Source organism: Mirounga angustirostris, unplaced genomic scaffold, assembly GCF_029215605.1.
Source record: "Mirounga angustirostris isolate CCGP_5_RB_7025 unplaced genomic scaffold, mMirAng1.0.hap1 SCAF_15, whole genome shotgun sequence".
NCBI classification, from domain to species: domain Eukaryota; kingdom Metazoa; phylum Chordata; class Mammalia; order Carnivora; family Phocidae; genus Mirounga; species Mirounga angustirostris.
This window is the reverse complement of record NW_026991723.1, coordinates 29,981,325-29,993,630: the sequence shown is the minus strand read 5'-3', so window position 1 is coordinate 29,993,630 and position 12,306 is coordinate 29,981,325. Positions and strand designations below refer to the sequence as shown.

Here is a 12,306-nt window from a genome sequence, read left to right as displayed (position 1 = left end):
CCCTTTGTTTGTCTATGTCTCAATTTCTTCTTCTATAAAGCAGAGATGATAATAATAATAATAATAATAATAATAATAATAATACCTAATAATCCCTCCCCGGAAGGACTGTTGGGCAGTTGAATGAGAAAATCCACTTGACGTGTTTAACAATGACGTGCTCAACAAACGTGCGCCAAAGCCTTCAGTTTTTATTCCCCAGCTGAACCACCCTTAACCTGCTTAACAGGGGAAATAGGAGGTTTACAACCACCGAGGTCCCTGTGTGCTTTAACACGCTTTGGGGGAAATTGGTGTGGAAAATAGATTAGGAAGGGAGGAGGCTAAAGGCTAGAAATCCAGGGAGAAGTCTGTGCGGCATCCAGATGGGAGGTGGAGGGGCGGGAACTCGGGCCCTTGGCAGTGGGATTCGGGAAATATTTTGGAGAAATTCTCTCCAGGACTTGATAACAGGCTGGGAACGGACCCTTGGCCGAGGGCACCGGCCTTGATGGCTGGAGGAAGGTGGAAGGTAGAGAGCCGGCTGCAGGGACGATCTCAGAGGTGGGGGCTGGGGACGCGCGCCGTGGGACGGGAGGCGGAAGCAGCGGGCCCAGAGGCGGCTGTGAGCGCAGGGGTGGGGCTCGGGCTGGAGGGGGAGGATTTCTGCGCGGGGGGGGGGGGGGGGGGGCGCGCAGCTGGCGCTGGTCTCGGTGCAGCGTGCGGAGGCGCGAAGCCCGATTTCCCCCTCGCACCGTCGGCTGCGCGGCGGTCCGGCCGGCCTGGAGGAGCCGCTGGGGCACTCGGCGACCCCGCGCGGGGACCGGCCGGCTCCCCTCCTCCCTCCCTCCGCCCCTCGCCGCCTCAGAGCTCCCATTCCGCCCGGCCCCCGGCGCCTCCGCCCTCCCGCTTCCCATGACCTCAGTGAGACGCGCTCGGGATCAAGTTGAGGCTGGTTTTCCAGCGGGCCGCCGGCCAGACCGCAGAAACCGCCGCCGTTCACGCCCGGCGGCCGCGCGCCTCCCGCGGCCAGGGCGGGACCGGGACCGGCGCGGGCGGCGGGGGACGGGACCCTTTCACCCCCCGCTGAATTCTAACCCGGCGGGAGCCCCAGGGGTCGGCGCGCGGGGGCGACCAGCCGCTGTGCGCCGCTAACTGGGGCGGGTGCGCCCGGAGGAACTCGCGCCCACCGCCTGTCCGGGATCGCCCCCGCCCCCCGCAAACCAGGGATCCCTTCCTCTCCTCCCCGCCCCCCGGCCAGTTTAGGATCCCTTCCCACTCCCGATCCCGCCTGCCCCCGGCGGGGTCCCAACTCCGGCCTCAATCCCCGGACTGGGGGCGGGGAGGGGCGCGGGTTGGGGATTTTCACGCGCCGCACGCGCTCCCCAGCTCAACGGGAGGCAGGACCCCACCAAGTGCTGCCCCTCCTCCTGGCCTCGCGTTTCGCGGTGGACAAGCCCCCGGGCGCGGGCGCGAGCGGCAGCCGGCCACCCAGGGCTTCCTGCGAACGCAAGGACATGGGACTTTCCTGAGGTTTGCGGCCAATGGCAGATAACGCGCCCTCGAGGCGCAAGCCCTTGGAGCCGGCTTTCGTGTTTTCCATCACTACAGCCGGAGCGTAACTTAATTCGCTTCTTTCTCTCCCCCCCCACCCCCGCCCCCGGGAGAAAATGAACCTGAGTCGGAGGAGCAGATGGCCTCCTCGGCCTGGGGGCGGCGAATCCCGGGCTCGGGGGTGGTGGCCCCCGCAGCCGCCGGGGTTGCCAGTGACGGTCTCAGCGGCAGCGGTGGCCTCCTGGAAACTGCAGACGAACTTTATTTGAAGCCATTTCTACCCACCTGCACCCTCTAATATTTGCCTGCGGGGCGGGAGGGGAAGGCGGGACCCCGGCGAGGCGGCTTCCCGGACGGCGGCGCAGGCCGAGCGGGCAGAGGCGGGCGCACGCTCGGCGCCTGGGGCCCGGTCCCGCGGGCAGGGCGGCGGCCCAGCGCGGGCCCCGGGGCCGACAGCGCCCCGTCGTCACACGCGCGCGGAGCAAGGCCAAACAACCTGTCCTTGCCGCGACTCCGGCGGTGCTCCGGGGCCGGGCTCCCGACTTGCAGTAACTCCGCCTGACTGTCTCGCTCTCCTTTGGCACTTAGGTCTCCCGCCGCCTTTGTGTATCTTGGAGGTTAGAGTAATTGTCAGAAGCGTTTTTTGTATTTGGCCGGTCCCAAACTCAAACTTCTCTACAAGGCCCACATTCCTTGTCATTTGGGGTTTTAAAGGCTGAGGGAGACTGGAGAAGTGTTGTTCTGGCCTTCCCATTCTTTCAGGCCTGGCCCCTGGCCCCTGGCCCCATCCCCAGAATTTGGGGTGGCCTTTCCTGATCACTCATCCCAAAGCATGTTTCTTCGCTTTTGGACTCTGGAATCCATCCTGTTTCCACCGCTCAGCACACATTTTGTCCTTGGATTCCTTGGTGGTGTCCTGTCCTCTCACTCACACCCTCCTAGGGGACACTTGAAGCTCCCTGAGATCCGCTCGTCCACCCCAACATGCCTGAGCACACTGCTGTGCCCTAAGCTGTCTTTGAAGAGCTGTTGCGCCTTTCAGGGCAATGTGGCAGCTCTGGGCCATGTCAGGGGGTGCGTGATGGCACCCTGGCTGGAGCTCCACAGACTAGCTGTGTTTGCCTTCTCCTGGCAGGTCAGTGAATTGCTGCCCCCCCACCCCCACCCCGCCAGATGACTTGCCTGGTGCTCTGGCTTCAGGAGGGTCCCAGGTATGACATTCAGCGCTCCTCCCACATCACTCAGCCTGCTCAGCTTTGCTGATGCCTGTCCCCCTGCCTTGTGGAGGGGGAGGTTGGGGGAATCAGGTAGTTGAAGAGGTCTGAGTAGGACGAGGTGTTTGGGGAGAGCAGGGAAAGCTTAGTGGGGGAAGCTGTGATGTGGCTGGACACGGCCCTGAGGGCTCCAGGACACTGGTGAGCAGGATGCTTGGGCAGAGGGGGTGGACTTGAGAGTCAGGGACTGCCCTGAAAGGAACTTGGGGCTCTGCCAGGCAGCGCTGAAGGGAGGCTCCTGAAGGCAGTGGCAGAGAGGGCAGTGAGTCCTGGCTGGGCAGAGAGAGGGGTCGGCTGTTGGCAGCACAGGGAAGGCACTAAGCAGGTGGCTGGGGGGGGGGGGGGGCAGGCGGCAGAGCGGGCGTAATCTGAGCATGTGAAATCAGTTCTCATGGAGCTCATGCTGGCATTTATGTTTCGAAAAATTACAATCTCTTCTGGTTCTTATCAATGCTTTTATAATAGTTTTAGGAAGGTAAAAAATACATGCATTAGCTACTATGAGCCTTCTTTTGAAGTCTTTCAGTCTAGAAGCATGTCTCACTTTACAAAAAAGTGAAAAAAATCAAAGTTAAGAGATATATGTGGGGTGAGGGGGGACTAATTCATATTTTAACTTGACAAGATGACTCACTAGAATTTCCTTAGAGACACATAAGACATTCAGAGATGCACACTTTCCCCCTTGTTTACATAAGCTAAAACAATATAAAGTGAGTTACAGTGATTTCTTTCAACAAGACGGAGGGGGCTCATTTAGCTAACCAAAAAGACATCTGTAGAAAAAGGCACTTTTTTTTTTAAAGAGTTTTAAAAAATATTTACTTGAGAGTGCAAGCAAGCATGGGGCAGGGGAGGAGCAGAGGGTGAGGGAGAGGAAGAGAGAGGGAAGCAGACTCCCTGCTGAGCACAGAGCTCTGCCCCAGGCTGGATGCCAGGACCCTGAGATCAGACCTGAACCGAAATCAGACACTTAAAAGACTGGGCCACCCAGGTGCCCCCAAAGAGGCATTCTTGGTTCTTAACCATGACAGAGAGCAGTACAAACCCAAGAGTCACTTGGGCATTATCTGTGTCAGTGACAGAAAGGCATCCTACTCATATAATTAAGACTAAATGTGGAAATTTAGGGGATAAATATAACCAGTGCCATTTGTTAACCTGTAGCAAAGCAAATAAAGTACATATTGACCAAGTTGAAACATAATGCTAACGACAACTTTGGGGCTCCAGGCTGAGCTTGCCCACAGGCGAAGGGGCTCACTGACGTGGAGAGAGTGTCCTGCCCAGCGACGGTCTCAAGACAAAATATTAGCACATCATATCATAGTGTGAAACTTATAAAAATAGGTGCTTGTGCTGACCCCTCGACCTCCTGAAAGCCTCTGCAGGTGGTTCTGACTTGCCACTTCAGGGCTTCCCTCCAGAGGGAGGGTCAGTCTGAGTCTTTCCCCAAAATCATTTAAAACTCTGTAAGACCTTGTGAGGCAAGACAGCCCTCCTGTGGTTGCCCATTAACAGAGAAAGTGTGATATTCCCCCCACCTGCCACAAACACCACGTGGAGCCAGCACTGAGTGGGGGTGTGTGTGTAGGGGGGGGAGCAGGCAAGGCTGTCACCCAAGGCAAATGCGGTGTCGCCAGTGACAAGAGGTGTTCCTGAACTTACGAGTCTTCCCTTTAACACTCCCAGAAGCACTTAGGTGGAGGATGCTTTGCGAGAGCAGGTGGGGATGGAACTGGAAAACAAGATTACATCGATGACGCCCCAATGAGAATTAGGTGAGGAGCTAACGTGCTCTGCAGTCTGGGCTCTGTGAAGGCAGATCCATCTTACAGGATCATATAGGTTCAATGACATCCTTGGTGGGTCCTAGACCCACTGTTAACTGGATTTATGACCTAGTGGCCATGGAGGGAGCCATTCGTGAACTTTGAGGCAGGCAGCGATTCCATTCTTAGGGATTTTATAGACTAGTAAATGTCAAGTAAAACTTTTGGGAACTGATATGGTTATCAACTTTTATATCAGGTAAGGACAATGAAAAAGACTAAAAACTACGATCTACTATCATTTCATACAAAGAGGACAATTTTAATATAAGAAAGAATAACTTCAGAATTTAAAATCTGCCCACATTGGGCTTTTAAAACCTTTGAACTATGCTGTCCTTGGCTTTCTCATTTTCTGTGGACTCCAGAAAATTTATCACCAATTCCTCTCTGCAAAACAAGGTTTTTTGCCTTGACCATATAGGGGCAGCCACACAACTTACAGGTGATGTTAATTTACTCTGAGAAGGTGTTTCAGGGCTTTAAGGGAACCCCAGGGAATTCAAGGGCAAAAAGCCTCTCGGTATTTTGACTCAGTTTCCAATTTATTAATAACTGTGTGTTGAGTGCTTTAAAGACAGGTGAACAAGACAGACTGTGGCAAACAGAACCTTGGAAACCTGAAGTTGGAAGGTTTTTTAGCAGTGATATCATCCCTGTGGTTTTTCACACTAGTGCCCCATGGAGCCACACGGTGCTGCTGGAACCAGCAGACCTCCATTTTAATTATTTTCGACAACTGATCTTCTAATTAAAATAGAGTTCAGTTGCTTTAAAAAATGCTTGAACACCAGTGGTCCCGTCCATCTCAAATTTAAAGGGGGTAACAGGCTGAAAGAAGCCTTGGGATTTGCCTGGGGCCACCTATTTATCTGGAAGACCGTGGTGGGGTGGGCTAGGCAGGATTCTCATTGTCAGCCCCTCATAGTGTCTGTTCCCAGATTCATCAATGGCTGATCCAACTCTTCCCACTGCTCCAGTGCAGGGCAAGTCGACCCTTACAGTTTCCCTCAGGGGACTTTCCGACTGGCTCCTTTCCGTACTGGACCCTGTACTCTGCTTGACACGCTGCTCCCGCATGATAATAATGACAGTTTCACTGGCAACTGCTGAAAACTAGTTTTTAAACTCCAGGTCTGTAATTTTTGCTTCCACTTTGACTTTCACTGATAAAAATCTCTTTAATAGTATTTCATTATATTGTATGAATATCATTTTATGATTCAAAGGTCATATCTGTATTAAAAATTTTAAAGGTATTTTATTTTATGAAAGATCCACTTTTACTAAAATGACTGAACTGTCCCATCTGGTATGTAAACTGAGACGAAGGGGTGTCTACTTGCTTATGCGGGCTCCTCTACCACAGATACACAACACATTGATTCTATAGCAAGCACCTCAGTGGTGAAACTCAGCATCTTGTAAGTTTGGATACAACTCAGCTGAAAATAGCCAAAAAAAAAAAAAAAAGAGAGAGAGACTAATTCCATATAATCTAAAACAATGATTTGCAAACTGTAATTTCCAATCATTAATGGGCCATAAAATCAATTTAGTGGGTTATGAGAGCATGAAAAAAACACATAGACATAAGAGCCAAAAAAGTACAACAGAAAAGGAGGTATCAAAGGGACACTGCATGCCTTCTGGGTAAATATTATTTCATAAACATTTTGTTTCAATCTGTATTAACACATACGTACTGGGTCATGATATAAAATAGATTTCACAGAGAAAATCGTATTTGGTCACTCGGTCCCTTGAGAAACGATTTCTTTGCTTCTTGGTTTTTGTTTGCTTTCTCCATTGCCCAGCCATGGCTCCCTGCTGCAATGGCGGGTACTCTGGAGGCCCTGCCCCCTCAACACAACAACGGTCTATGGCGCTCTGGGCACCACCACTTCCTGGGGCACTGCCGTTTCCTATTTTTCTTCCTGCCCTAGCTCCGGGAGCTCAACCCAAGGACAGCTGCCACAGCGCACGTGAATGTGGGTCAGTAGAAGCCTCAGTCCCTGCTCCCATGTGCCAGGCATGACCCGCTGGCCTTTACAGCCAGGACTCTTCACAGATGCGCTCTCCTGTCTTTTACCCGCAGCGGTCCTCACCTGCACCTCGAGCCACTGGCGTGGGACACACAGGGACCGAGTGAAGGTTTCCACAGAAATGAATTCAACAATAAGCACATTCCGTTGATTATAAACCACATACATTAAATTCAACAAAACAGAACAGGTTTAAATAAAATGTTTCTTCGTTTCTCCATACTTCATACAAAAGTACTACACACAGCTTAATCTGTACTGACTAAATCTTAACTGTTGTATAACAAGTGGAGGAGAGGCACTGTGTTCCGTGGCTCTCGGCAGTAGTTCGATCACTTCGCTGTCTACCTCACATAGTACAGTTCTACAACATTAACCCTTTGATTTGCAGCAGTGACAGACTTATTATTTTAACACAACATCATATATTCAGTACTAGGTATTACTTTCTCTGACATAATTTAGTAATAATACATGATGCTTTGGGAAAAGGAAAACAGTTAATTTTCTAAATGCTAGTAAGAAAGAAACACATCAATGTACTGTAATTTGGCCTGTGACTTAATGGAATCTGGGAAAGTAAACCAGAGCCTTTTTAATCTGGAAGGACACAAATGTTGCTTGAGTTCAAAGCCTTCACCTTTCATATTAGGAAATATCTGCCCACCAAGGTAAGTAAGTGACTTATCTACAGGCACATAATTACACAGTAAGGGAGATGTCCCAGGTCTCCTGATAACAAATCTAGACCTTTTTCTATTTCATAAAGATGTTTATACTATAATACAATCATATTTTTAAAAGATCAAATCAGATTATCAAGGAAAAACCTTTTAGGCTAAAACAACCCTACAGCAAGAGTTTAATAAAAATGTTATGTTGACAACTGTGTTCAAAGTAACATAATTAGTGTGGAACACGGTGGTGTAAACGTGGATGGCAGAAGTTCATTGGTTATAGTAATTCCTTGTATGTTTACGCATTACTTTTGCGCATTAGTCGTGTTTTCATCTGTATCACTTGAGCTAAATTTTTTCCACAAAAATTTCTCATTTGATTTCCAAAGTGAAGTTTCCAGCTCCTCTTTCCTTTTGGAGGAGGCAGCAAGGGGCACTTTTTCACACAGAGTCTCTATCACTGCCAAGTCGGTGAGTTTGCTAAGACTGTCGTCATTCTGTTCATTCAAGATGTCCCAGAAATCTTTTGGTCTCTGTTTTGCTTTTTCCATGGGCCCTGAAAGAACTTTCTTTGGCAGTTGTGTGGGACTGTTCCCATGACTTCTAAAGAGGTCATCAAGAATAGACGTGTCACCAAGTAAGCCAACCACAGAAGTGTTGCCTAACTCTGGATTTTTGATCTTTCTGTTTTCCACTTTGAAAAGTGGTTCATTTCTTGAAATGTCTGTTCTTGTTAGGTCTTGTTGGTCCTTCATGGTATATTCTAATTTTTCTAACTCATATACTTCAGACTTAGTGTTCAGGGAACAGGATGCCACAGTGCCTTTGGAGGCTTGGCTGTTTTTCCCATTGTCAGTCTCTTGGGTAGAGCTTATAGGTGATTCGTTAGTTTCTCCATCATTAGAAAGCACCTCTCGTCTATGGAAACTGTGATTTTGAAACTTAATAGATTTTTCTTTATATATTTTTGGGCTGCAAATTTGAGAAACTTTTTTGGGAAAATTTTTAAATGACAAAGTTTCAGAATCTGACGGCCTTTCTTTTATAAGAGATTCTCTTTTTTCAAACTTATTCCTGACTCTCTCTCTTTTCTGATGGGAAGATTTAATGAATTCTGCAGCAGAATCCACAAAAAATTCTTTTACCTCTGGATATTGAGAAGCATAAAAGTCTTTTAGCATTTTCTGTCGTTCTTCTGATGTGGCCTTAGTTATATGTTCAGCAAATTCCTTTACAGAAGGCAAGTTAAAATAAGAAGCCATTTCTTCAAATTGTTTTCTGAAGAGTTAAGGAACAAAAGCAGTGGTTATTTTTATTATATTTTATTTTTAAAGAACTCATCATCAGTATTTAAAGAGACAAAGCAATGTATATTTGACCCTTGAACAACAAGGGTGTTAGGTTTCCCCATGCAGCCGAAAATACAAGTATAACTTTTGACTCTCCCCAAAATTAGCCTACTGTTGACTGGAAACCTTACCAATAACATAAAACAGTCAATTAACACATATTTTGTATGTTATGTGCATTATATATAATGTGCTGTATTATGTGCTATATTCTTACAATAAAGTAAGCTAGAGAAAAGGAAAATGTTAAGAAAATCATAAGAAGAGAAAATACATTTATAGTACTGTATTTACCAAAAAAAAAAAATCTGCCTATAAGTGAATCCACACTGTTCAAACCTGTGTTATTCAAGGGTCAACTGTAATTGTATTCATTTAGTATATATTAGCTTAATTCCATAATGAAAATGCATTTTGTACGAGCAGGATATGACCTCTTTCCTCATGCTACTGAAAAAGACTTTCAGCTCATGAAATCACCAGCTTTTTAAATTATTCTGATTTATACTGTTAGGTATTTCCTGGGAATTGTGGGATCCCAGCATGCTACTCCTCCAGTCAGCCAATTTATGACTGACATGAGAATCATAATTTATATAATCTGTATTTGAAAATCTATATTGCGTTTAAGTCCTACAATTGTCAAAGAAAGGTCATAATGAATGGATGAGAGAAAATTCTGAAAAATAAAGGGATTTTTTTTCTTCTCTCTCCTTTTTTCCCTTCTTCCACAAATACAACATTGAAATTTCACACAGCTTTATGATGATCCTAAAGGAAAATTCTAAACCTAGATAAACCTAGATTCTTTCTTCCCCCAACTGGTCCAACTTGGGTATAGACAGTTAAACTAAGAAGTTGAGATGCTATTTAAAGCAGTGAGTTTCACTCTTAGTATAAGATACTAATAAAAACTATTGTATGCATGTGTGAGGAAACGGGCCTTCCAGAACCCTTGTAAGACAAAGGCAGAAAGAAAGATTGTTTCAGAACCCTAGACACCAGACTCTGCTCCTTTCCCCAGATGAGGGTGCTATGGACTGAACTATGTCCCCCTCAAATTCATATGTTGAAGCCCTTATCCTCAGTGTGACTATATTTGGAGATAGGGCCTTTAGAAAGTAATTAAGGTCAAATGAGGTCATAAGAAGCCACCAGAGAGATCTTTCTCCACATGAGAGGACATGGTGAGAAGGTCACCATCTGCAAGGAGGAGCGCCCTCAACAGAAGCCAAATCAGCTGGTACCCTGATCTTGAACTTCCCACACTCTAGAACTGTGAGAAATAACTTTCTGTTGTTTAAGCCCCAGTGTGTGGTATTTCGTTAGGGGAGACAGAGTAGATTAAGACAGAGGGCCTTGCTTTGCTGATGCTGAGTTTGAGCCATGAATCAGGAGAGCTCAATGTTCCCAAACATTCTTTCAAACAAAAGTCAGAGATGGTGTTGTAGCACATGATTAAAAGTCCCAAAGTTTTAGAATTATATTTATATTTTATATAATATTTCCTTAAAACAGTCATTTATGCATTCAACAAATATTTATAGACCCTCTATGTGCTAGGCACCGTGACCAGCCCTACTACCATATTCTTCAAGGAGTTTATAGTTGAGCTGGGGGAGACAGATGCATGAAAATCAAACCAGAAGAGAGTGATAAATCCCACTACGGATGTAAATACAGGGCCCTGTGGGTGCCCACAGAAGGGGTACCGAAGCCAGTGATGGGTCATGGGTAAGGCAGCAGGGCAGGCTTCTCTGGTGTCACCAGTCAGATAAGGATGAGTGAGGAAATGTTCCAGGGAGAGGGGGAACACGCACAGGCCCACTTCTGAGAGGACCTGGCTTACAGAGGGGCAGGAGAAACGGCCAAGGAAGAGGCTGAAAATCATGAGGGGTCTGTATACCAATTTCAGAAGTTTGAATTTTCTCCTGCACACAACAGAGAATCCTGAAGGTAAAATGATGATTTATTTGTAATGTATGTAAGTAGGAGCTCTAAAGCCACTATTATTTTTGCTGCTCAGGCCAGGTTATACAAAGTTTGTGTTTCCTGTGATTTAGTGGCAATCCATCCCGCAGGCTCAGGACTTTCGTGGCTCCAGATGAGTATGCTGGCTTCTAGTCCGCACCACACTGGTCCTATTAACTGTTCCAAGTCCAGATATCATCTATGCCTGATCAACAGCCACTCTTACTGCCAACAGAATATTTAATAACACAAATACAAGCTTCCAAATTTCTGTCCTGGAAATTGCCAATGTTCTTGTTGGAAAGCAACAAGCACGTTCTTAAAAGGTTCCAGTTTTCACTTCATATGAAGTAATGAGGTATTATTATTTTGTTTATTAATCATCTCCAAATCCATTTTCATGGCCTTTCTAATAAATATTTGTCTGCGAAGATTAAGTTAATGGCAAAGTTACAGGCTGATGTCTTTTTATTTATCCAAGACTTGGTGGTGTCTCAGCAGCTGCCAAAGTACTTTCACCTTTGCTGTGCTGACCTCACTCACGATCCTATGATTCTGTCACTTCTGGGAGGAGACCTATTTCTGACCCTGTGTTATGTCAGTAATATGCAAGTAAATTAGGCTGTGCGGATGTCCCTTCACAGGATGAATTACGATTATAATTCATTTTATTTTTGCCTTCTAACTGGCTTTCATAATTCTTGGTGTTTAAAAGAATTTTCTCTAAGTATTTAAGGAAGTGCAAGGTACAATCAGGAGGTATAAGCTAGCCACTGTGTAAGGACAATTTAGTAAACGAGAGTAGACACTTGTGAGCCACTATAGAGAAAGAAAGAAAAAGAAAAAAAAGAAAACCAAAGATAGGTATCCAGAGTAGTTGTGTGCCATGGATGTTAATTCACGTTCTCTCCCCTGTTCTTGAGGAACTGAGGGAAAGGGGTAGAACACAGCTAAACCATCTTCTCTTTGCCTGAGCTTTCTGAAGTGAAGGGGGACAGGAACTTCATTCCAGTGACCTAAGGGCTGCAGCTGGTACAGAGCCGTGATTCTCATAAAGGTGGATGGTTAGTGGGAAAGACGTGTCAGCAGTTCTAACACTGTTCCCTGGTTCTAACACTGTTCCCTGGCTCAGATGCTGGTACGTTAGCCTTTCACTTAGCCTGAGGCATTTATTCCCTAGGCTAGGTAGAGAAAGAAAGAAGAGAGGCCAAAACTAAGCATTGTTAATAGTTTTATTTTTATATACAGTGCTAGAGGGGATAAGGACACTTGTGCTCCTCAAAAACTGGTAAAATGCATTATGGCCGGCCTCTGAGCAAAATAATTGCCCAAAGTAAATTGCCCCATGTTTGCCCAGAATCATAGTTATAAGTCTGTTTAAGAGGAGATTCACTGGTGTAACATGTGGGGTGTTCACCCTTCTGGGCAATGGTGCGCAGCTAAGAGCCATGCCAACCTACCACACCAGTACCCAAGGGCCGAGGAGCTGCCAAACCCTGAGGAAAGAATCTGGAACCCAGAGAAACATCACCATTTGCCCACTGCCTGCTGAGTCTTCAGGGCCAATTCAACCCTGCCTCCCATCCCTGCTTACCTCAGCCACTACTCTCTTACCTGGAACCACT

At 46.8% G+C, this 12,306-nt stretch overlaps 1 protein-coding gene and 1 long non-coding RNA gene across 5 annotated transcripts in view; one reads left to right on the top strand and one right to left on the bottom strand.

Annotated features, from left to right (window-relative positions):
* Positions 1–432: 432 nt before the first annotated feature.
* The window catches only part of LOC123849618 (uncharacterized), a 150,005-nt gene continuing 138,131 nt past the window's right edge, over positions 433–12,306 (top strand). Inside the window, exon 1 of the long non-coding RNA XR_006792114.3 lies at positions 433–543. This is a non-coding gene — a long non-coding RNA (uncharacterized LOC123849618). The remainder of the gene's footprint in view (positions 544–12,306) is intronic.
* ERCC6L2 (ERCC excision repair 6 like 2) overlaps positions 5,164–12,306 on the bottom strand; it is a 131,852-nt gene continuing 124,709 nt past the window's right edge. For all 4 annotated transcript variants that reach the window (XM_064579485.1, XM_045882365.3, XM_045882363.3 and 1 more), the window contains exon 19: positions 5,164–8,639. In XM_064579485.1, the coding sequence (XP_064435555.1) occupies positions 7,667–8,639 (973 nt within the window). In that variant the 3' untranslated portion in view covers positions 5,164–7,666. The remainder of the gene's footprint in view (positions 8,640–12,306) is intronic.